Consider the following 26,230-nt stretch of genomic DNA (forward strand, 5'->3'; position numbering starts at 1 on the left):
TTTTTCTGCAGTAATGAAGTGCAAAATTGACCAGTGGTAGCAGTGGTATATAAAAGATAAAAATCAGGAGATGCTCCGAACATAAAGATGTTCCTTATCAAACTTGACATGTTTGGCAAAATAAAGTGGTTTTCTGAAATGCAAACTGGATTGTAATAAGTTAAAACTATAACAAATTTCTGTGACATACGAAAGCTTTCACAGGAATACAGAGAAAAAATTCAATATCTTTTCATAATATTTAAAAAAATTTATTACTTCTTGGGCAGGAGTTAGTTGTAAGCACGCATTGTATGTTTCACAATTTAGACTGTTAAGCACTTCTTAACAAGGGCTAGAAAATAAAACTATTTAAACAAATTTTTTTATATAATTAGTATGAATTTTAAGTACAGCTCAGTATTGTCGTTCATGGATTGTAAAATGAGATCAGAGCAAAGCTTATATTCTGTGAATTTATTCTTTTGTAATGTGTGAGACTATTAGAGCATTAATTTCAGGTGCAGTGGTGAGGAAAACAAAGGGATTAATAATGGAAGTGTAAAAGTACCTCTATTTTAATGTCATTTGTTTTCCCTTTTTTTTTTTTTAATCATGCAGATATTTCACACTGCACCGGACCCCAATATTCCTCTTCCCCAGCCTCAGTCCCGATCAGGTTCAAGAAGGACAAGAGCAATTTGTCTCTCCACAGGTTCACGTAAACCCAAAGGAAGATATACACCATGTCTAGCAGATCCTGACAGTAAGTTTGTCCTTGTTGACTCATTATCTTCCTTTTTATGTCTTGTCTTTTAACTTTCCTGAATAATGTCCAATAAGTATTGTATTCCAATAATTACAAGCGTAACAAATGGGTTTTTGTCAGCTTTTTAACCTCTGTGACTCACAGCTGCAATGTTGAATGACTGCATTCCTTGCTTCTCTCAGAGGGGGAAGGATGTTTGGTTTTAGGCAAGTCTTGTATTGCATACAGTGTTCAAAAATCTTTTATAGTAGACTTTATATTCTAATCTAAATGTAGTCTGCTTTGAAACTCTGGGGAGTTCGTTATATGAAGTTCACCGCATTTGCTTGTAAGATGATTGTTAAGGTTGGGAAACTGTAAATAGAATCTTTCCTCTCCTCCTGTAATAAATGTAATTTAGGTCAGGAGATCAAAACCATTACTTGGCTTTTTTCTCATGGGTGAAACTGTGGTCATTGGTTCAAAGTCAGCCACTGCCTAGGTTTGCCAAAACCACTGAAACTTTCTTAGTTTTTCTGGAATAGAAACGAACTCCAATATTTTGGGGAGAAACAGGGTACTTATCACATGGCTTACTGTTTAACAGCAGGGAGTTGTGTGTGTAATTAACTGCTTTGTAGAATGCTTATTCATTTTCATGTAAATGTGACTATAAAAAAGTTCCACTTCATTCATTTTCATCTAGTGGGCCATCACTTTTTTACTTACTGGCTGTACCATTGAGAAGTATTGAAACTGTAGATTAAGTTGTTAACAGTTCCACTACTGCAGCAGACTTCTGAAAGAATTTCTGTGTCCCTTGGTTCCTCAAGGAGATTTGCATACAACTGGTACACTAAATTAATCCACAGTTAAGGTACATCTGTTCTTGAGGATCCGTAGTAATTCTTAAGTCTGTAATGTTAGGAAATGGTATCCTCAGTATACTCTTGCACAGGTGCTGCATTTTCCATAGGTTTATATTACATGACTCCTGCCAGTGAGAGTTTAAATATTAAATGAGAGCAATATCTGCCTATACATCGATTGCTAGTGTGAATGGCATGGGATCCCAAGTAAGAAGTTACAGAGGAACTGTCCGTTACATTCACCAGACGAGAAACTGGGCGAGTTTCAACTGTTTTTCACTGTGTAACTGCAATGAATGGATGCCAGCATAAAAAAGGGGCATTTCTGTGCAAGTATTTTGCAGAGCGTGTGCAAGCTCATGCTTCTTCATTCAGACACGTGTTGTGCTGGCGGCTGGACTGAAACTAGATCTGACCCAGAGGCTCTCCTCTTGTGCCTTGCTTATTAGCTCAAGCTCAGCACTTGCTACACAAGTTCCAGTTAGAGTCTCGCTTGTGTCTGGAAGGCCAAGGCAGAAGCAGAGGTATTCTTGCCAAATATCTTTAGGTGTGTCCGGAGACAGGAGAGAGCGAGCCTTGGCTTCTGGCAATAACAAATTCTGAAGTACTAGATGGTTTTAAGTCATCGTTTAAACGAAGCACAGACACTTAACTATATTGCAGGAAATTCTGTATGGCATGACAAAATGAAATACAGGTTTCAAACGGTAGGGAATGATAGAAAATGATAGAAAATGTATCTGACAAATTTAGCTTCAGCCAATCTTGCAATTTTCAAGGGACTAATGGTCTGTAAAGGGGCAAGATGGGGGACAATCTAATCTGGAATACCAGAATTCTGGCCAGAAATGGGCAGAATATTTCAGATAATACTACCAGTGGCACTACTGTTGTCAGATCCGCTATACAAGGCACTGGTATTTGTGACCTTATCTGTAGTATTGTCTGTGGTTATGGTCACTTGTTGCCAAGGATATTGAAACATGTGGATGCACAAGCAGCTACATCATGTTGGTATCTTATAACTACCGTGTGGTTGAAGAATATATATTCTCTGCTTCTTGTGAAATTTGTTAATTTGGGAACAAATCTTAGTAGAAACCAATATATGGCTCACTAGACTGAGTCCACTCTTCAAGATAATTCATCCCTCACTGTATCATAGGCCAGTCCTTCCTCAGTTCTGATGACTGTTCCTACCTTTATATCATCATATAATTTTGTTAGGATATTCCGACTTTTTGTTGCAAAAGATTATTGGAAATAAGATCAGTACAAAGATTGTTGTGTAGGTAGGTAAATTTCTGTAATATCAGTCTAATTAAAGAAATTCATCAAGTGTTCAAGTTGTAAGAATGAGGCGTTTTCCTTCTGCAGGATAGATATTTTATGATAGCTATGACAATTCAGAAAATAGGATATCTATAGATAGACTTACGGACTAGTCTTAGACTGCAGAGATCCTCAGCAGCGTGGTAACCAAAGTAAAATTTAATTCTTGTGCCTGCAGGCAATACAATCATGCATTTAAGCACATAAATGTGACAAGTATCACATTTGCCTTATCACAGAAATCCAGCAAGATGCTCACCACAAGGTATTGCAGCATTTTAACTATTGAATTTCCTAAGGATATTTATATGCAAGCAGTTCTTTGAAAATGCAAGCTTTTATGTGAAATAGTTTAACCTGTAGCCCATAATGTTCCATCAGCTCTAAAGAAATATTCACAGAATGCAGCTTTTCCAGGTTAAAGATAGGAATATGTGTGAAACTTAGAGTAATTAAATAGCTATTTTGTCTTAAAAATCACTGCATCTGAAATCACAGATTAATGAATTTGATGACAGGTAAGGTACAAGGGGCTAAACGTGGCATGAGAGAAATGCACATGATTAGCAAATCTAATTAATTTTTTTGTTTCCTTCACTCTTCGCCACCCCCCCCAGGTGACTCTTACAGCAGTAGCCCAGACAGCACTCCCATGGGCAGCATTGAATCTCTCTCTTCTCACTCCTCCGAGCAGAACAGCACTACCAAATGCGCACCCTCGCAGCCCAGGGAGAAATCGGGAGGGATTCCATGGATTGCCTCTCCACCTTCTTCTAATGGCCAGAAGAGTTCAGGCCTCTGGACTACAAGCCCAGAATCCTCATCAAAGGAGGATGCCACCAAAACAGACGTGGAGTCAGACTGCCAAAGTGTAGCTTCTGTCACGGCACCAGAGGGTGCCTCTCCACCAACAGACTTGACCAAAAAGAGTTCTTACAGTCTGTCTGGGCTGAAAAGGTCTTCAGCATCTTCCCTCAGATCAGTTCCGTCAGCTGAAGGTAATTTCCAAGGTCTTTTAGGACATCAGTGTTTACTGTGAGGCATCAGAAAATAAGAGCTGCATCTGAAAGCTAATGATATCCATTAACCTTTTATGTTTACTTTTTAATTTCTGTGGCACATTCTTTCAGTTTTCAGACTGCTTCTGACATATTGTCATTGTTTGTTGTCAGTACAAAGCTGTTCACACAGCTTAAAAGCTATCGGGGTTTCTCAGAATTTAGAGTACTCTATCCTGCTGTGCCTCACCTAGAGCACTGACTTGTAAGGAGATGGCTGGTTTATAAGAAGAGTTGGTAGCTATGGTTTGTCACTGTCAAAGGAATGGTTCGTTGCAACATAATTGATACTGATCAAAGCTAGCATTTTAAATTTAAAAAGCACTAGGGCTAACGTATCTAGTAAGTAATAGTTTTGTCACTCCTTGTTGATGTGCCTGCCTTTTTTTTTTTTTTTTTTTTTTTCCCCCCCGACAACTGCATCTCTTCAATTGACTGAAATAGGAGATGGAAGGAAAGGTGGAGATTTTTTGGTTTGGTTTTTTTTTAGTTATGGTTCTTACAGTCAATGCCTTTAGTTGAGATAGGACTGGACAGATGGGATAAAAAGGTAATCCCTGGCATGAAATGTATGTCTGAAACCCTGCTGATGGAATGGCTCCTTCATTCTGCCCTGCTTGCATGGTTCATTATCCAGTACTGCAAGCAGATTAGCTTTAACACAAGATTATGACTGAATGGTCCTGTATATAGACATGATATGCAACAACAACCACAAGTTTGCAAACCCAACGTTAGGAATCGAATTTCAGTGCACAAGTTAGGGCGCCAGTCTTCCTGTTCAGTCAAAGAAGGATGCTGCTTCAAAGAACGCCCTCAGAGCACCTAAGTTGAGCCTATGGTCCAAATAAGCCTGTAGACAAGGCTCCTTACAAGACAGAGAAGCTTAAAGACATAGCTTCTTAATTTAGACAGTTCTGCTAAATGCTAAGTTAGCTGGAATGCCTGTGAATCCTTGCTGTACCGCTGTGAGTACATGAGGTGATATTGCACTAGATTGACAGCTATGTGGAAATTACTTTAGAAGAAACGCCTTCTTGAAATCAGTATATTTGCAGTGGTTTGGATTATGAAGATTAACAGCCGGCACTGAAACAATGAGCTCCAGTGGACTGAGTGCAAGTGCTGAGTTTGCCACTGAGCTGTCAATAGTATAAGTAATACAAGTACAGGTAGGGTAAATATGTGGTCATGTGCAAAGTTCTAAAAGGGTAAGAAAGTTCTCTCCCCTCTGCCCCCTATGTAGTGTACAAGCTTTTTCCTAAGACTTCCAGATATGAATTAGTGTTATAATAAGGGTATTAATAATATAGAATAATAGTTATCATTAATAATAATTTATAATATAGAATAATACTATAGAATAACAATATTAATAATATAGGTATTGGTTTTATATTTTGGGATCTCTTTACATTCTGACAACTTTTAAAGCATTATTAAGCATCTTTTGTTCTTAGGAATAAAGCAACATAGAAGTAGATGCGATTATCGTCTTGCAGAATGTATGTGCAATCAAGGCAGCAGTCCACAGATAGATCAGCTTAAAGGACACATGTGGCCATGCCTTGTATTCATTAAAAGGACTTTTTTTGCGTCTAATACAGTCTGTACAGCTATAGATTTGTTTTATCAAGTTACAGTAGCAATTGTTTTAAGCAACTCATAATCGTTAATTCCTAAGTATTTTTTTTAAACTGCATGAAGCTCCTTGGATACTGAAATATTAGTTCTTACAAATTAACATGGTCTGATTTCATAGTGGATGCTGCTTTGAGCAGGAGTTTGGACTAGATGACTTCCTGAGATCCCTTCCAACATTTATTTTTTTCTACAATTCTATGCAGTGTACTCCTCTATAAATGTTGTTTTTATTTTCACTTTTTAGTGAATGTACTATCTTGCCATTTAAGTACAACGTAATTTTTTAGCCTTCACAAATTTAATATCATTTCTTCATTCTTGATGTTGGTCCTTTTCTCCTGGCTTTCTGCCTGAAAGGCTGCTCTTAGTAAGTACTTTCTCTACCTATTTTGCCGCCTTAAAAAAACCAAACAAAAACAAAAACAAAACAACAACAACAACAAAAAAAACCCACAACCACGACAAAAGCTTTGCCTTGCATGTTACATATGTTGTGAAACAACTTCAAATTAGCTTTAATATTCCCTACAATTTCTTTAGGTAACAAAAGCTGCAGCGGATCTATACAGAGCTTATCTTCAGCAGATACCAAAGATACGCCAAAGGCTCCACCAAACCCTGATTTGCCTCCCAAAATGTGCAGGAGATTAAGATTAGATACTACATCAAGTAACGGCTATCAAAGACCGGGATCTGTGTAAGTCATCAAGGTCCTTTAGAGATGTGTGTTGTTACAGTGTTGTCTACTATAAAGTGACCCCAGAGAGCTACATAAGTAGTTGAAAAAGCATCCATGAATACTTGATTTGAATATTTCTGTATTTGTGAATTATTTATCTAGCTTCATTAAATTGTAAACAGAGGAGACAGGGCAAAAAGTCTGTTGAAGTCAGTTGAAAGACTCTCATTGACTTCATTAGACTACAGATAAGGTCTATAATAAAGAAATGTATCTTTGGAAAGTGATTAGTATTATTATCTCTGGAATTTAATGTTTGAAGGAGCATAAATGCTACTTACTGTCCATGCTGTTATGTCAAGAAGACCATCAGATCTTATTTGTGTAAGTCCAAAATTGGAGAAAGGAAAAAAAACCCCAAACTGCTGCTCTGAAATTTCCTCGGTTGCTGCACGTTAAAGAGTTCATATCTTTGTTTTTTTCTAACAGCTGGGTTTGGTTTTTTTGGGGGGGAGAAGGGTGTTTATTTTGAAAGGAGGATAGTTCTAAGCAATAGAGGTTATAATTTAGCTTGTTGAGATTTGGGTTAGCAATATTTCTCAGTGCTTTTAGCACAAACTTTAGAGTCAGAAGATCTTTTCTGTAATCCTGACTTTGACCCAAAATTTTTCTGTCCCCATGAACAAGTGATTTCCAGATCTGCAGAGCACCAAGAAGTTCTCCAAATACGGCAGGACTCCATTCAGCCTCTCCACTTTTTAAACTGGAAGGGATCACTGTAGTTGTTTCAGACTGTTGTGTCTTAAACAGAGAATCCTGCATAGCTCAGAGTTCCCGCATGATAGTGAGAGACTGGCAGTAAAAGCATTTCCAATATATCTATTGGCCATCCATGAACAGAATTTTAAATATAGGGTGTTGAGATTTCCCTTGCTGACTCAGCAAGGCACTAGAGCATGTGGAAGTCAGGCCCCAATTAGGTTATTCCCTTAAGAATTCTGCTGAATAGGGACTTAAATTCAGCTTTTGAATTTCCTCTGTTTCTCTAAGTGAATAATTAAAACAATTTTTAAAAAAGTGTCCATCTCTTTAGATGATTAAAAGTGAAGTTAGTCTGTGTGTGTTATTAATGGGCAAAGTATAAAGTAAGGTGGTGTTTTATTTTCAGAGTCGCTGCAAGAGCCCAGTTGTTTGAAAGTGCTGGTTCACTTAAACAAGTTTCTTCAGGACGGTAAGTGCTTCATAGTATGTAACAATTTGTAAAATCCTTTCTGTTTTGCTGGCTTGAAAGATTGAAATAGAAGTGTTGCAGGTTTGTTCTGTGACTTTTGGACAGCATCATGTGGCATGCAAAATTTTTGTGGATTATTAAACTCATCCTTTCTCCAGAAGAAAACTAAATCTAATAGAGAATACCAGCCTACCTGGCTATTCTGTCACCTGGGGAAACTGCCGTAAGAGATGCTCAGGTTAGCAATCTGCTTAAGGACATAGCTACAAGAGTAAATTAACAGGATTTAAATTAGGATGAGGGTGCTGTACTTATTCCATACAGCTGTTTGTATATATATGCTTTCAGTAGAGTAACAAACATGCTAGTTGATGGTAATTTGCTCATGTAAGTCCTGAATAACAGCTGCAAGTTCAGGATTAACTTGACCACAATTCCTGCCTTTCCCATCACACCTTCCACGCCTCAGTTTCTGTCTGGAGAAACTGTTGCCCTTTCTTCTCGGTAGTGTGCAGCAGGAATTATTTACATTTGCTTTACAATTGCATTCGTTTATTTGGTGGATTTGATTCACTCAAGTTAGAATGTTCTGTGAAGTGTTCATCTAGGAAGCAGTATCTTCCATACAATACTAAACAGCCTAGAATTAATAGGCTAAGGCAGATAGTCAAATAAATGGGTTTATGGCAAAAAAGCCTGTCTTTTCATGGTCCCTGCATTTCAAGTTCTTTGAGACAGAACGTATCTTTTTGTCCATCACTTTACTCACTGATACCAGGAACTGTCAAGCATACTGGAACTGTCAAGCAATAGGAAAAAAAAAAATGTTAATCCACAAATCCAAAAGTAGTAATCTAAAGTAGCACAGCTGTAAACAAAGATGCCAACATGTGCCAAGATGCGTGGCAGTGGAATATGGCTGTCCTCTCTGACAGATCTAGCAGGGACGAGGAAGAGAAAACTGACCGGCAAAGGCCCACTGATGTTGTTCGAGAGAAGCAGCTTACGTGAATCAAGGCTGTTCTTGTTTTTTGTAGTATGTGAACTGTTAAGGTGACCAAAAAAAGAGGGTGGCAGGGCGGAAACGGAGATGAAGACAGCAAGACATTAATTTAAGGAAGAAAAGTATAAATGAAGAGACTGGAAGGTTCTTAAGCCAGTGCCCTAAGCTGAGAGCGATGACTGCTTCAGCAGTCCTGCATCATTTCAACTCCATCATTGTTCCTTCTCTTATTTTGTGTTGCACCCTTCTTGTAAACTCTCCCCTGTTCTCTCAGAGCCTGTGCCACCTGTATCTGTATATAAAAAGCATGTAAGAAGCAAAAATCTCTCAAAGGAAAAATGTAGCAGTTTGATAATGGATATGGAGAGCAGATAACAAAGCCAAAAACGCTGAAAGGCTTAATAGCTACTCTACTTCAGCCTTTCTAAGAAAGCAGAAGAGCAACAGTAACAAGGAGATTGGAAAACGAGAGGTCAGCAGGCAAAATGAGGAAGAAATAAGAAGCAGCTTAGCTGTTCTTATAGTGCTGCACAAGTCTGAGTAAGATTTTGCAATTCAGAGCCAGCTTTTGTTTACCTCTCATGCATGTTATGAACACGAAGACTGATTTAAGACCTTTGGATAGTCTTTTTTTTGCTCTGAAGTAGGTAGAAATCATGGTAGTTACATCTTGATCTACCCAGTAGGAAGGCCTTCTGAGTTCATAACACTACTATCGGATGAATATATGCAGGACATTTAGTGTAACACAGAGAAACTGTTTTTAAGTTGTCTGGTTTGATACCAGAAATACTCAAGTCAAGATAGTGTTGAACTCTGTGCAGGGGTAATTTACTCTGCTAAAAATAACTAGTTTTGAAATTTTAAGCTACTGCTTACCTATACATTGTAGTATCTAGGTAGCTTCATTCCTACTTGAAGCATCTGTTGCTTGTTGTGGTCATTTGTACAGTAGGCAGATCAAAAGTACCTATAAGGCTTTGTATTCCAGCAGATAATTTTGTACTCGATGCTTTACCACCACAGTGGCCTGGTCTTACTTAATTCCTTCTTCCAAGTAGTCTTTGCAACCCTGGTTTCAATAATGCAATACCTTTATTATGAGCATGTGTGTGTGTCCCTTTTTTTTTAATGCTGGAACATTATTTGACCTGGCTGTTTTGTCTCCTTGTATACATGTGCACATGCCCCCATAGCGCTACCAGTTTGAACAGATTTCTTTTAGTCAGAAAAAGAATGAGAGGCCACAGTACATGTTTTAGGATTGGACAGGGAAGACAAAAATGTTATGCCCTGTCTAACCTGTGCTCTCTTTTTCTCACATGAAGTGAGAAACTGCATCATAAGAAGAAGGGTTTTCATTAGAAAAGAATACCGAGCAAAACGGGAAGGAGGAGTTGGTGACAGCAAACAGCTCTGGCTTGGCAGCAGGATCTGTAGGTGCTGGGCTGGGACTTTAATAGGAGTAGGCTGACAGTATGAAGCCCTGTAGACCCATGCTCCCCTCCCAACCACATGATTACATATCCTTTCCCAGTCGTTCTTCTGTTTTTATTTTCATGCTATAGTTTGCATTTCCTTAAACACCTGGAATGCCTTGCCCAGACCAGTGTTTTCTACTCAGTCAAGCTTGGCTGTAAGTCCGCCATCTCCAGGAGTTTATAAACCTTTCTTCTTCCTTTCCCATATTAACTGATGAGTAATCCGAGAGAGACATTCATGTGTTTTTCCTCATTCATTCTTCTGGCTTCTGTCTTTCTCTTGCTAGACTGAAAACTCATTAGGGCAAGAGCATAGTTTTAAAGCTTATTTATAACTTTTAAAATTATTGTTGTTGTTGTTGTTGTTGTTATTATTGTTATTATTTAAAAGGCCTCAGGTGTTGTTGACTGCATGTAGTCAAGCAAAATAGTTTATGAGCTGATGAGTACTGACCCTTTGACTGCTAGTATGAGTTTATCGTTATGGGCTCAAAACAAATGTAATAAAAAGTAGGGAAAGGGAAAATGCGTTTTTTCTCATCTGGAGTCTATCCAATAAAGTCATGGGAAGAAGGAAGTTCTAGGAAATGTGGGTACCATTTTCTGAAGTTGTTTTTTTTCTCTGCACTAAGCAACATGAATCACACTCTTCTCAGATTATTAGCGTCATCTTAAGAAAACCATAATAGATGATGGTGATGTTATCACATGCTTTTTAACAAACAGCCTTGTTTGTAGGGAGGAGAGCATTAACACTGTAAGTAAAAATGTCCATTTTCATGATCGCATACAAAAAAAAGGCCCAAGAACCTGGAAGCCCTTTTCATTGCTAATGCTTCTAGCTGGCTAGGGGTGAAGTGAGTAATAACTAATATGAGAACCTAAGTAATCAAATCAAGTGTGGAGGAAGTAACCATGAGCTTGAAAATTGCTCCAGAATTATGAGTAAATATTCATAGAATCTGTCTCTCATTATACCATCACACACAGTCTGTAGATAACATTGGGATGTAATTACCCTGTGTCAGGAGCCAGGTGGGGGGAAGAATCCTGTAATTCATGAGCTTCTGAGAAACTGACTTTGTACCTTGTGTTTGTGTGTCTGTCTAAATGTCAAATGCTGGGAAGCTTTCTCTTTCCAGAACTAAGCAAGTCAGAGTCCATGTTTTCTTGTCTTCTTTTTAATTTTAAGGTAAATATAATTGGATCAGGTAAAATTAGAAGCTGAAAACAGAATAGTTTAGTAGACATAAGAGAATATAAGAGAAAATCTCATTTATTTTTCTTAACTTTTTCTAAGGGCACTAAAAACCAACGTCATATTTCAAGAATAACTTAAATAATTTTGCCTCACATTTAAATATTGCTGTTCAGTTTTATTATTGCCTTAAATGTCTTTTGTCACAGTATTACTCAGATGTCCCATTCTCAACATGGAAAACTGGCTTTATAAAGCTAAGTAAACTAAGGTTCGAAATCAAAGTAGAATCAGGTTCAAAATCATCCCTGTGCTTTAGTAATCTGAATTCTCTCAGTGCCAGGAGGCACACAAGGCACGAACATCGTTCTTCCACTTCGATCGGTCTGCGGCTGCGTGCTCCGGAGTCCAAGGGCCACAGCGCAGTCTTCTGTTGGTTTTTTCCTCAAGACATGACCGATCCAGTTCCATCTCCTCCTCCTCCTCACTTCATTACTGATTTTCTCCATCTCCGCCATTTCGTTTTTTTTTTTTTTTGAAAGTTGATGCTGGTCGTTTCTGCAACTTTTTATTTTTTTTTCCGGGAGGAGGTAGTTGGCCTCCTGCCCAACCCCCATGACTTGGAGGGCCAGTGGTTTTTCTGTCAGGGTGGCCTTCCCTTAGGCTGCGTTGGTTCGCAGCACCTTCTTCAATTTTATCCGGTGCACCCTCCAGAGAGGGATCCCCTATCCACCACCCAGGGGACGCGCCTTCTAGCCGTGCAGCCCCAGCCGAAGGATACTGCTTTAGTAAATTCATTATCAATTATCTTATATTCATTATTACAGCAACTGTAATAATTATTAACAGTTACTCCACTGTTTTATATGTGTAAAATCCATAATTATGCCACACAGGAAATAGCTGTTTTATCAGGCTGTTACTGATCGGGGTCAGTATAATTAGAACATCTGTAGTGCTCTTCATTGTACTGACTTTAAGGAAAAATGACCTTGAGCTTAAAGAATTCAATTCTAGTTTATGTGTGACCTTCAGTAAAGTCATTTAATCTCCTTCTCTAGATTTTAGTATATATTATGTAGATTATTATGTACAAATTTGTGTGTATTATGTAGAGTAATGAAACTTTACACCTGCCTTGTCAACTGTAGGTGGCAAATTCTTTGCAACAGTAGGCACCAAAGAGTTGTCTTGGAAAAATGCTGAACAGAGCAGTCTGCATCAGCCAGAAAGCAAGCTAACATTTGAGCAAAGTAGACAAACAGGCGTCCAGTGCTCATGTTGTTCTGGTTAGCAGTGGGGATGTATCCAGAATGACAGTACTGAAAGTCAGAAATGTTTTCAGCATCCTGAAAATAAGGTGCCCTTGGATTTCGAGGGCACGACTCCACATTCTCGACCTCCTCTGGAAATCTCAGCCTGAGAGTCTAACCCTTGATGAGCTAGTTGTTCACTTAAGATGAAGGCAAAATATGCCACTTGGTCTAGTCATAAATCAGCTTCAGAGGTTCTTCTTCCGAGGGCAAAGTCATTTCTGGAAGGCTCACACATACAAACTTGGGAATATGTCCACCCACTCATACCCTTTTAGAGATTCAGATGAATGGTGGTGTGATAGTACTGCCTGGCGGCAGGGTAGGAGGCTGGGGTAGAGGGATGCTCTCCGCTCCCTTTAGGAAGTCTGTCCCTGCTTAACCTCACCAGGGGGGTGTGGAACTCAAGAGGTGAAGTGCCGTGGGCCCCATTGGCAGTACACAAAATGAAATAGACTTCTTATGCTAATGCTTATGATGTGACACTATTTTTAATCAAACTTACGACTCTGTTATCTCACTATTTTGGGAGGAAAGACGGAATAGATTACATGTCACTTGCATATACACCCTCTCAAAAAGTATGTTAGAAATTTTAAACTTCACCACAGGTCACATACTGGGTCATTGAGATAAATCCTGGCTGGAAGGAAAGCTGAATCAGTAACGCCCCATCACATCATACAAAGGTGAAATAACCAACAAGTTCATCTTCATTTGGTATAATGTGGGTTTCCAATAAGTTTAAAGAAACTTAGAAAAACTGATGGATCATATAAAAATTGCTTTGAGTATATAAATTAAAGGAAAGGTATTAGGTAAAGCGCAGGAATCTAGAGAGAACTCCTAATTTCCATCTTCATGTCCAATCCTTCATTTTGAATTTTGGAGAATCATAGTGCTAGAAGCCGTATCAAAAGGTGACCTAATCTGTCATCCTTCTCTGGGATAAAATCACTATATATTTAACTAGTTTTTTTACAGGTATCTGTGTAGTCGCTTTTTTAATTTCCTTTTTTTTTTTTTTAATGAATTTTTAGTAATGGGAATTCCTCAATTTGGGGATTCTGCAATTCTTGACAGTTCCAGTGCTTTGCTATTCTAACCAATAGAGGGGTTTTCCAGCTACAGGTTAAGAGACATAAACTTAGCTGTCTACCTGTAGAGGTGTCTTTGTGTCAGGTATTATTTAAGGAAGTATTTCGTTGGAGGTTTCGCTACAGGCAATGGAACCTGGTGAGCCATTCGTTGCACTCTCAAGTAGGCATCTACCATAGCAGAAGCCAGGCCTGGAGGGTCTGTGGAGCTAGGCATGTAGGTTATTTATAGACATCTAAATTTAGGTGGCTGAAGCTGAAACCCACCCCAGACATCTAATTTACATCTCCCTTGCTGCAGTTTAAATCTATTTAAGTCCTTTTTGCAGTCAGCCTGGAGAACAGATCTCTCCTTTTTTGTCTCATATTTACCTTCTATGTATTATTTTCTTCTGTAGACTGATCAACTATATTTTCTCCTAAGTCATGTATTTAGACCTTTAATGATCACTTTTGAATTGTCTCCAGGCAGTCCATCACTTGCTTCAAGCAATATGCTCAATTCAGTACTCATTTGAATGCCAACTTCAACTAGAATGAGAGAGTCCTTTTAAAAGCTATAAATTATATACCTCTTTAAACCTCGAAGTAGGATGTTGGTTTCTTTTCTGCAATAACATGCTTGTTAACTCCAGTAAGCTTGGAGTTATTGTCTGCTATAATTCTACTCCTCTGAACTATTGTGTAACTAGTCATTGCCATCCTGTATTTGTGCAACTGGTTATTCCTACTGTTCCCAGGTTTTAATTCCGTTTCTTTATATGTTTTTCCTTGTTATCTCATTTATTGCAAGCCTGTATTTTTTTCTTTCAGACAAGCAAAAGCCATGTATTCCTGTAAGGCTGAGCATAGTCATGAGCTGTCTTTCCCACAGGGGGCAATATTTTCCAATGGTAAGATATGTCTTACATTCTTTTTTTTATATAAAAAAATATAAAAAACTGAACCATATCCACAAGATAACAGAGTGTAATTCCATTTTCAGTTCTCGGTTTTTGACTTGATTTTTCAGTTGCTCTTGAATAAATACTGTCTAAATAAATATATGAACCATATATAGGATCTTTTAATAGTGTTAATTTATTGTAAATATGTTTTGTTTGTCTCGCTGATTTTTTTTGCAGTGTATCCATCAGTGGAACCAGGCTGGTTAAAAGCAACTTATGAAGGCAAAACAGGACTCGTTCCTGAGAATTATGTTGTCTTCCTCTAGTAATCTTTAGTGGACAGCAATATCTTCATGGTATCCATGGTAACAAATAATAAGCACTATGATTTTTATCTGACACAGATATGGGATCAGCCCGTTAGCTGAGTGGTAGATTTCCTTCAGATACTGCAGCTGCAGGTTACAGAGCTCCCTATCAACGGAACAGAATGTAATGAAACAGTTAACAGTTTCTGTACTGAAGACGGTACTCTGTTTAAATAACTTCCATTGTTTGCAAAAGGTTGTTCTGTTCTTCTTTTATGGGTAAGGAACACTAGAGCAATAAAATCAAAAAAAGTTGCCATTTAGCTGCAGACCTTCAGGTCCTAGGATGTTGCTCGCAGAAGTGTGAAATTTAGAGGCAATGCACTCTATGACATTGTAATCTATAGTTCTTAATATGGAAAATTGGGTTTTTTTTCATAATGTTAGTAATGCTTCTATTGTGATCTGAATTCTCTCTTAGAAAACTTGATTCTAAAATTAGTCCTAATCATTTCAAATAAGAAATGTTTTCCATAAATCAGAAGTTTCAACTTCTGTTAGTCATTGAGATTAAAATATGTTATAGAATTTATGCAACTGATACTGAAATCAGTTTATACACTGCCTGAGCAGTAAGTGCTCATTCAAAATGTGATATGTTTAATGAATGTTTCATTCAAATACTTCTTAGATTTATTTCCTCCTTTCTACATGAGTACAGATAATATTAACAACTTTTATTTCTATGATACGTGTCATCGGGATGATATTCTCAGTGTATCTCAGAACGACATCTGTAGAAGACAAGGACATGCTGAATCTGGAATGATTGGTAGTAATGTGAAGTGAGCAGTGAAAAACAGCAGTATATTTTGAAACCTGAGATAAATTGTAACTGAGTCCTTTTCCAACTTTTTCCATTGCGAATAAGACAAATGGCCTGTGAAGTAGCTAATTTTATAAGCGATGAATGCTGAAATCTCCATGTAGCAATAAAAGTATTTAGTATTATTTCTCCTGACTTCTGCTAAACTATTTGACAAATATTTCTCCCCTTCCACAGAATAAAAAAGCCTTACTTTTCAAAGGTTTTGAAAAGACCCATTGATTGCTCCTGGTAGGACTGAACACCCCCCCCCTGCAAAGAAGGAAAAAAAAAAAACCAACCCTAAGCAACTTTCTAAATCTGAGCATCTTTCTTGCACACCTTGAGGGAAAACAGGCACTCCTTGCTTGGCTACTTACCATGCCCGATTGAAAACCAAGATATTTAAGATCCATATTAGTAATTCTTCATCATTAGTGCTACAGAAAGAATTCACTGTTTCATAGACCTATTTAGGCTTAGTTTCGTAGACCTATCAAGGCTTAGTTCTTTCTTCAGTAACAGAAATCAATATATAAATCTTCTGTTGATTTCGAAGTTGTACACTACTTCCAGAAAGTTTAAGGAAGAACTTCTGTTAAGACTGAAAACATCAGTAATCTTTTAATTGCTTCTTTTTCTTTCCATAGCCGCCTTCTTGTTTAAATTAGAAAATAAGATTTATTGCCAACATAAAGAAGCACATCAGAACCTTCTTTACTTGTATGTAGTGCATGATTTCTGCAGAGCAATTCTGTGTTGGATTTCAGGCTGGTGGCAAAAGCCTGCAGGATCCTTCTCCTCACTAATTAAAGTATCAAGTGGTGATCAGGGAAGGAGAGAGTCTGTAAGAGCATCCTCCCAAAAATGGTCTAGCTTTTTAGAGGGGTAGTCTGGGTAAGACTGACTGTAGGCAGTTGAGGACAGACTCCCTGAATTAGTGACTGTGAGTGATCTGGGTTCTTTCTTCACTCTAAAAAATTTCATTTAAGTCCCAAATTGTGTTTCACTTCACCTTAAGACTGGACTGTGTTCAGTGCACTGTGATGAAGGCTTGTTCCAGACATTGTCACAGGCGGTGAAGGCAGACACGTGTGCTCATCTGATTTGCCCAGAGCAGATGTGAAAGGCAGTGAAGGTCTTTTTTCATCAGATTGAGACTGTCTTATTTTGAAGGCAAGCCAAGATTTCTTACTGTAAGCTCTGCCTGAAACTGCCACTGCCCTGAGAAGATCAACATGGTTTTGGTTGTGTTTTTGCTGTATTTCACAATCCAAGAATTGCAGGATGTCGAAAGGCTTACCTCTGGTGACCTTCCCAGGAGTGCTGCTGCAGGCAAAAAGGAGCAGAAAGGGAGGCAGAGCTTGAGCAGAGGCTGGAGGTCCAGCACACATCTCATGCAGGCAGAGAAATACAGTGGTCTGGAGAAAAAAAAAAACCTCTTCTTCTGTCTTTTGCACTGGGGTCAGTGGCAAATGAACCTTCGTTGAACATCCTTTGATGACTTCGTATACCTCTTAGGAGAAATTTAATTGTTGTGAAATTCTTGAGGAACAGTGAAATAGAAAATGCTTGCTCTTACTTGCTTTGCTTTAGCCTGATTTAAAAAGAAGGGGGGAAAAAAGCTAACTTTCGGTAATATCACAGCCTGTGTATATGTCTGGGTATTCTCCAATATTATATTTTGAAACCAGCTGATCTGAGTGCAAGCTAGAGGACTCAAAGATGCTAAGTTTATTAAAAATTTTGTAAAAATGCAAAGTTCAATTACAGATTAAGTAAGTAGAGTCTGTAAGTGCCGAGGGAAAGGTTGTCGAAAGACCTGGAGGAATCCCTATGGAGGAAAGGTGCTCTGTCTATTCCCATGCATTCATCTCACATTAGACACATAAATGAATTGCAGAAAACAACTTCATAAGAAACTGGAGCCCATTCATTCTGCTGCTCACAAAACACATCTGTATTTTCCTCTGTAAGACTGCACTTTTTCAGGCCCTTCTTCTGAATCAACCATGACGATCACATAAATAATTTTAAAGTAGCTTGGCTTTAAAATGGCATTTCCATCCGACAGAGGTTATGCCCATTCTTAATTACCATTGATCACTCGCTCTCAGTGGGATGAGTAGTGTTTTTCATTTTTTTAAATACTTTGTTTTTTCTGTTCCTCTCTTCTGCGGTACATAACAAGCACTTTCTGTATAATCTCACTGCTGGGTTGTGGATGCCCCCGCTCTTCCCTGACTTTCCAGGAGGGAGTTTATCTCTACAAGAAGCTGTACAATGAACTGGAAAGTTAAGTAACTAAGTGTTCAAAGACTGAAACGGGGGAGAGGGCAGCACCAAAGCTTGTCTAATGATGATACTCTCAGGCCTAACCAAAAATTCCTTCTGATAATTGCAAAGGATCAGAAATCCATATAACATTTAAATGAAGATATAATAGCTTGATAGTGCCTTACCAGAAAATTAGGCAAGCTGAACTAAATTAGTTCATAGTATTGATTTACTGTTTTTTATGAAAGTTAGATTCACTCTACAAGCAAAGGTTGTGCAGGTTTTTTTATTATAGTTATTATCCTTCCTAAAAGGATGCAGCAGGTTTTTTTCCAAGTATCACTGTAGAACTCAAGGTAGATGACACATGATTGCTGTTTGTCTTGTGGAAATAATGTCTGTACCCACACTTTATGTACTTAGCCATGTTTTTTCTTTGTTAAACATTTTGATATGTGTTGCAGCACAACATGAATCGAATTAATAGTGTGAAGGACTGATATATTGTATGATAAATATGTAAAGTATATTGATATTTTATATTCACACTTTTTATTAATGATGATAAAGATGAAAAAATATTTTTGGTGTAATTCCTATGAGTTCAGTATTAAAATGTCCTTGCCATATTTTGGCATTTAAAGTTCTATGTAACAAAACTCTTAAATTAAACCATAGCTATCACTTATGTCCCTAACTAATCTATAAAGTTCATTGTTTGATTATTTCTGGAAAAAAATGATGCACAGATTTGCTGACCAGCGCTATTCTATGATAGTAATAGTAACTTATTTTCCTTTTATATATTTCCTGGTGCTAATCTCTGTTCTTTGCCTGTAATTGGATTGAATTGTAATCTGCCTTTAGGAAAAGATGTGTTAGGAGAGGAAAAGTTGCAAAATTCAGCAGTTCAGAACAATAATTACAACAACAAAAAAAAGCATTGTATGGATTTTTTTTTTTTTTTTTGTTACATTTCTCTGCTGGTCTATTTTCTACTTAAGATTGCACCAGAATAAATAGTGAAGCTAAAAAGCATATTGTCCTTCATACTTCTTTTCCTAAGGCAGCAGTTTGGTGCAATTTTGGATTGAGCAGCAAGAGAAATCCCAGCAGGGGAGCACATCCTCCAGACTGGGGTGGATCTTCTCCACTGATGGAAACTCACAAAGCTCTAGTGAAGTCAAAGACAGATCTTGGCAACTTACGGTGAGGGTTTGCTGGCCAGAAGCCCCCAGAAAGTAAATGAAATATTCTGTTAATGGGGTAACATATGATATGGCTTGGCATTATCCTTCCTTTCAGCAGAGTGCCCTATATGAATCATTCAATGACCAGAGACCAAGCTACAGGCAAAGTTCAGTCTTGTTCTTTGTGGTCACACAGCCCTGACAGCCGCTGCTGCCGCGGCCCTTCCAGACTCTGCTCGTGCAAAAGCCAGGCTGTGGATCAGGCTGTTTCAGTACCAGCTGGGAGGTCTCTTTTTGGAAAAGATTTTGCATGGGCTTTGGGAGTTTGCTTGGTTTTGTTTTAATAAGGTGCTTGGTATCCAAACAGCTACTAACGCAATGTTGTAATTCAGTCACTGAAGATCATAGCATTGTTTTTCTTCTCCTGTATGTGGCAGTATTTAATAAGCCATTGGATTATCCTTGTTATTTTAAGTGTAGGGAATGGTGCTTCAACCCGTGGATGTCTCAGCTGAAAGCTATTCTACATCTGAGCTTTTTGCAAGTGTTTTATTGGGAATTGTCATTAAAGTTCTGGCACTAAAGATAGCACCACGATCTCAGCACTACAAGAGTTTCTGTTATAGCAAAGGGCAAAGCAGCTGAACAGGGCACATGGATAGTTTCAATTTTCAATCATATTTATGACAATTTTGGAGGTATTAGAGTTTATAGGGGTTACTTTAGATACTATATGGTATTTTAATAGGAAAGTATATACAATCAATAACTATATATATATTTAATAAAGTCCTACTAAATTATGTTACTGAACTCTCTGTTTATTTTGTAGTGTGGTTTCAATAATTATCTGCACTCTGTATATATCTACATGTAAATAACTGGCATGACATGCATAAGCTGACTTGCAGACATAATTCTATGTTGTACTTTACACTGTATTTCAAAAATTTGAAAAAATGTTTTTCAAAATAAAAAGCCTTTCTACACAAACTGGTTTCTTTATTATTTTTAAATTTGAGCTCTGGTTCAGCCTTTTCTTTTTTCGAAGTAATAACACTTTTGTGCCACTTCCATCCATACCTGCATTTTCCATGGAAGTTTCACCCACTCTTTAGGTAGAGGGCGTTGCTTCTAATGTTGAGCGATGGGCGTGTGTATGAATACTGGACAGTAGTACGTCACCTGTCTCCAAAGGTGTGGCTTTTGAGGAAAAGAAAATGACAGCTTTGCATGTTAGGTAACAAGAAGCACAACCCTGGTATATCAAAACATCGTTGATGAGGTCTTTGCCTCTGAAAATTAGCAGGTGGGCGGCTCACGGGAGGGGGGTTTGGTGACCCGATTCCAACAACGCTGCCTGTGAGGGAAGTAACGTCAGTGGAGTGGTGTCTGCAAGTTGCCTTGTGTCCCTTTCCTAGCGCTTCTCCAAGGCTTTTTGCCGCAGGGACCTGCAGCTTCTCAAGCCCTCAGGAGGGAGTTATTTCCATTGCCAGCCTTGCCTGAGGCGAGGGGAGCTGTGGGGTGGCCTGCTCCTGAAGGGACTCCAAAAACCCAAGAGGCTTTTATACCCCTGAAACAATCAGGCTTTATTACGGTATTAACTAAAAATAACTACATTTCTTAAACAAAGATCAAACCAGCCAGCTGATAAACTCTTTCCCTGTTCACTGTGGGGTTAGGCTTGGATAGTACAGACAACTGCTGCATCAGACCCAGGGAAGATGGGTCCTGCTCCCATGGCTGCCAGCCGCCTGCCCTGGGCTGCGGCTGGCTCCTGCCGGCCTCCTCCTGCCTGCAAGCCCCGGGCTTGCCTGAGCCTCCCCGGGCTGCCTGGGCTGCCTGCCGCACCCAGGGCACGTCGGCCTCTCGCCCCGGCGCCGCACCTGCGGCTGCTCAGGGGGACATCAGACGTAACTGCAAACAAAACATAGATACTGTGGCCATAAGTAAAAAATGGGTTGGGTGGAGAAGCAAAACAACACGGACCGGGCGGAGAAGCAGTCTTTCCCTCGCGTTGCTTTCTAACAACTACTGCTAAGTGAATCTTGTACTTCACAGCAATCCCCGCTTGAAGATTTTGGAGATAAGGAGTCTGCTTGCAGGAACCAAAAAGTCACCTGCAGCCTGCGGTCACCAAACACGGCCTGCGCTTTGCTGCGGTGGTAGCGTCCCGCGCAGTACGGGGCCGGGGAGAAGGAAAGGCTCCCCTTGCCAGGGACCGAGGGACGCAACTGGGCTGGCGAGGCTGCTTTGGGCTGTGTTGGCTCTGCTGGAAAAGCCTGAGAAGGAGAGGGGGTGCAACAAGGGGTTTAGAGCTGAGCTGTAACGTTGCCCTTGAAGCTTACTGAACTACACCCGAGGTGGGCTGTAACAGTTCTGATCTAAGCTGTCACCCGGAGGAAACCTCTGTGACTGACCCTGTCAGCACTCATTCCCTGAAACGCTCCCCCGCACCACGGGGACTTTCGGAAAGAGGGAAAATCCCAGGGCAGCAGCAGAGCTGAGCGCGGGTGCCAGGAGATCCCTGCCCTGCCCTGCTGCTCTCTGGTGCCCGTGGCCGGGGGTGGCTCTCAGCCTGCGCCCGTGCCCGTATCGGCCGGCGCTGTGACGGCTGGGGCTGGGGCTGGATTCACCTCTGCTCCTCTTGCGGACCGTGGAAGCTTGCGTGGTGAGAGCTGCCGCAGATGCCCGGCTCTGCATAGCGAGTAGGCATAAGGGGAAAGGAAGAATGCGTGCATTTTGATAGTTCACCAAAAATGATAGCTCATCACAGGTTTTATGTTAAAAATCTAAAATGAAATGTTGGGTTTTTTCTATTAGAGCTTTCTGCCCTTTCCCATGGGGATGCAGGCTCCTTGGCTTTCAGGTCCTCTAACCTGCAGGAGTGAACACAGACTAGTTTGGGGTCTAGACTAAGCCCTAACATAGATCTCATCACTCATTTTCCCAGCGTCTATAGGGCCATTTTACTTGGCATCGTGGAATAACTAACATTTCTCTCTGTTTCTGGGAAACAAATATTCTGACTTGCTATATCTTGACATTTCAGTGAACATTTAAATGTAAAAAGACATGAATTCCTATTAAACTAACTCGGTGTTCCTGTATTATCACTGAATTGAAAACTCCCAAGGGATGAGACGCTACTTGTGTTTCTTACCAGAAGGGTGACGCGGGACTTCATTAGCTGGTTGCGTTAAGGCCCCTGACAGCACATGATTCTCGTCTGTTTGGAAAAGTGGATCTCCTGGTCTGCAGGCTTTATTGCTTGGTAAGCCCGCAACGTGGACTACAGACCAGTTGACTTGTGGGATAGTTACGGTGTAAAATAGATGCCGGAGTGAGCCACGGCGGCGCGGAGCCCCTGCAGCGCTCGGCCGAGGGGAAGGCGGACGCGAGCGGGGTCTGCAGCCGCGCTGGACCGGCCTCCCGCAGAGCCGCGCCGGCCGCAGCCCCCGCGCTCGCGACGGGGAGAAATGGCGGTGAAACGGGGAAATGGCACAGGCGCAGCCCGAGCGGGCTGCAAAGCCAGTTCAGGTCCCAGTTGGGAACGTGTTCTTGTGAGCTGGGCACGATGCATTCCTTCAAAACCCACCTGCCTTTCCAACACAAACACTATGCTTATTAAACATGGTAAATACGGTATTTGCACTTTTGTCTTTTAAAATTTTATTTCACGTTTATAAAGCTTTTCCTGTGTAATTTGGATTAATCACTGATACAGAAAGAAAGTATTGAAAGATATTCTTGGCTTCTTTTGCAACGGTTGGATGCTTTTCTATTGTATTTATGGCAACAAGCTCAAAAGCTGAACTAGCCTAGAGCGAGTGCCTTTGCCAAAGATCATGGTGTGCCTTTTTAATGTAAACACGCGGGGATTCATGGGAACGTTGAGTGACCTCCACAGCCGGTACAGAAAGGAGTCTTAATTCACTTGAAAGTACTTCGGTAATTGGAATACATCTTTCTGCCAGTATAATTGAGGAGCTGATTAGTTAGACTTAGCATGGGTGTATTTCATTTAAAATTACTGTTAATGGCTCTCGGGTGCCCTTAGAAGGGATTAGAGTCCCGTCTGAATGAAAAACATCAGCGATTTATTTTTGTTGATGGTCATTGTTTTTGTCTTCTTACAAAAAAACACATTTAAAGGGAAACATGCGGCTTACCTGGCTTCTGGGTATTTTCAAAACGAGATTTGAAAAGGTGTGCTTCGCGCTGTGACGGCCACGAGCTCCGTCCCCACCGGCAGCGGGGGGCTGAGGAGGGGTGGTGGGCTCAGCCCTTGGTGGGCTTGAGGGGGTGGATGGAGGGTGAGCAGCATGTCCCAGCACGGCACGGCTTGGAGCAGGAGCCACGGGCTCCAGCCAAGCTCATCTGGGGGCTCTACAGTCCAGACGTGACCGTACGCTCATGGCATTGCTAGGGAAACATCCGCGTACTCCGTAAGCGGGTGAGAGCGCGGCGCGGTGGGAAGCCCCATGAGAAACCTTTCTGAGGACAATTCACAAACCGAGCGGAAGAAAGATAAGAAACCTGAGCTTGGTCAATCTATAGAGTGTTCCTCCAAATAAATTAACTGGCATACAGGATACAACTGGTTCCCAGAATGAAACAAATGCTGTTTGCAAGGACCTCACAAGAAGATAACAAAGATCAGGGTTTCAGCGTGCCGGAGCGGGGAAGCTGAGCACAAAGCACTCCAAACGGAGGCTGTGAAAGCAGTGATGATTGCGAGTCCTGAATTACCACAAAACAAGCAGGATGCCTATATAGCCACGGGAAAATTCACCAAAAAACCCCACATCTGGGGTCTCTGGCAGCACCCTGCATGGACATCTGAAGGGAGCAGGTAGATAGAAGACCTCAGAGAGATTTAGGTGCAAGTAAATTATGATGTTGGGCAGTGGTGATACAAATATTACATAAAGCCACAGCTTAAATAGTCATTTTATTTCCTGCTGTTGCTGTTGGTTGAGGGATGCTTATGTTTGGTCCTGAAAAATACTGTTTCTTTTCTGTAATTATGACAAATTGTGCCTGCCTTGGATGGGAAAAAGGGTCATTCAGTACAACCTCCTGCCTCCTCTGCTGCAGGCTCAGTAGAAGGCATCATCTCCCCAGACCCTTCCCTGAGAAACCCGCCGTGAACGCCACACGAGTGTTTCGCCCAGCTTCCAGCTGTGATCTGTGACACCGTTTTGTTTTGGAACGGGCCCCTCTCTCCGCCCTCCCTACCCCCTCTAGTTCAGACAAGGCACAATTCATTTTCCCTTCGGAGCAATGCAGAACCGAGTTGTACAAAGAGGTTTGGGTTCTGCCAATGCTGAAGCCTTTCCTTAATAATTTTTCCTCAGCTGTATTTACATGATCCCTTGAAACATTTAATGACTAAATGAACTGGGAAGTCAAATGTCCAGGTATCTCTAAGTGCATCTGCATGAGAAACTCAGGTGAATATTGTTGCGGTTTTTTAGCTAATGCAATTCGCTTTGCTGGATAGTTTTTATCCAGAGGGAAAATCAAGAAAGGGTGTTTCTTTATCACGGTGTTTTATTTGTGTGCCTCTCTCATAGACAGCTCATCTCAGTGCAGCAGGAACAAACGCAGCTCTTTTTGCTTTTCAGAATTTCCAAGGAGTTCGTTCATGCCAGCCTTGCCTTGTAGGATGCATCACACATTTGAGTAAAACAGTCGTAACACAAAATCGCAGCGCGGCGGGTGATTGAGGACAGCGGACGTCCCGTAGCACCGCCTCAGCCTCGGCTCGGTTTGGTGCCTTCTCCAGCACCGCAGCATCTTCGTTATTGCCACATGCGAAAGGAAATGAGGGCTTCATCCGAATCGCTGCCTGGCAGGATCTCTGACCCGCTCCGTTCCTTCCCTTAGATGATAGCACAGAATAGCAGGGCTGTCTGCCCCGCGAGCGGCGGGTGGTTATCATCGCATGAACTCGTTAGCATGTTAAGGGGAAGATCACCTGCGCTGTGCAGAGATGAGTCTGTCTCCGTAGCATCTGTATGATTACGGACTCTGAGATGTTACGAGGAAAAAAACATCTTGTTTAGGCAGGCTGTTATTAGCCAAAGGTTAAAGCAAAGGCTTCTACCCCAAAGGGCTTAAACATCTCATTTCAAGTAAAGAGTAACATTATTTTAGCCTTTATACCCTTCCATTACCATGTCTGCTAAAAAAACAAAACCCAAAACCATTTTTGAGCAATAGAGGTATGCATTCAGGCTGAATTTGGACATAGCGTATATATGCAAAGTCATCCCACGCAATCGAGAGGAACAGCATTGCATAACTAAATAACTGGGGACTAAATAAAAGTACCAGTGCGGGTGTCCTCAACTGAATGCAGAGTTGGAGCAGAGTCTTAAACTTTGACACCTTGTAGTTCTTCAGTGTCTCAAAAACTGTTTGAGATTACTTTCTTCTGTGTGCCAGCTGGTAATAGGACTTCCACTTTAAAGAAATCCATGTATATTTTTGTATTGACCAAATGCCTTCCACTATTGTTTAATACTGCGTGGAATGTTTTAAAACCTAATTAATTTGGAAAAAATCATCTAGGCGGTAAATCCCAGCCCTGTCAAACTGTTCATGAGGTGCACATGGAGCACTGATAATGTCTAAGAGAGCGGTTCACAAGAACGGGGGCACTCAGAAATGAAACTGAAACATCACTTTCAAGAGGTACTGCAGTCTGTGGAAATAATGTGGAAAAGTGTCCTCGTTGTTGGCTTGGTTAATGCTTTTATTATCACATTATCTATGATTAACATTATCTATGTTTAGATATTAGATATAATTTATGCACATTATCTATGATTAACATTACAGTGCATCCTTAGCAAGGGGTGACATCCAAACCCAAATTACCAGTGCTCCCCTAAAACGAGAGGGGACAGAGTTGGTGTCTGCCGTGGAAGGAGACCACATCGCGCCGCCCGGCCGTTCTGCCTGGCACCCCTGCCCCTCGCCGGGGTGCGAGTCCCGCTCCTTGCCCAATGAAGGCAGCGGGGCGGGAAGCGGGACGTGTTAAGGACGAGGAAAGGATCGCCT

General features: G+C 40.5%; 1 protein-coding gene across 1 annotated transcript in view; it reads left to right on the forward strand.

Annotated features, from left to right (window-relative positions):
- ARHGAP42 (Rho GTPase activating protein 42) overlaps positions 1 to 14,845 on the forward strand; it is a gene marked incomplete at both ends in the record, with an annotated part of 165,834 nt that extends 150,989 nt beyond the window's left edge. The window contains 6 exons of the mRNA XM_082304913.1: positions 601 to 745; positions 3,546 to 3,926; positions 6,171 to 6,327; positions 7,478 to 7,540; positions 14,446 to 14,525; positions 14,757 to 14,845. Of these exons, the coding sequence (XP_082161039.1) occupies positions 601 to 745; positions 3,546 to 3,926; positions 6,171 to 6,327; positions 7,478 to 7,540; positions 14,446 to 14,525; positions 14,757 to 14,845 (915 nt within the window). The remainder of the gene's footprint in view (positions 1 to 600; positions 746 to 3,545; positions 3,927 to 6,170; positions 6,328 to 7,477; positions 7,541 to 14,445; positions 14,526 to 14,756) is intronic.
- Between the last annotated feature and the right edge of the window lie 11,385 nt (positions 14,846 to 26,230).

The sequence above is a fragment of the Platalea leucorodia genome (genome assembly GCF_965183815.1).
Source record: "Platalea leucorodia genome assembly, chromosome: 2".
Classification (NCBI taxonomy): domain Eukaryota; kingdom Metazoa; phylum Chordata; class Aves; order Pelecaniformes; family Threskiornithidae; genus Platalea; species Platalea leucorodia.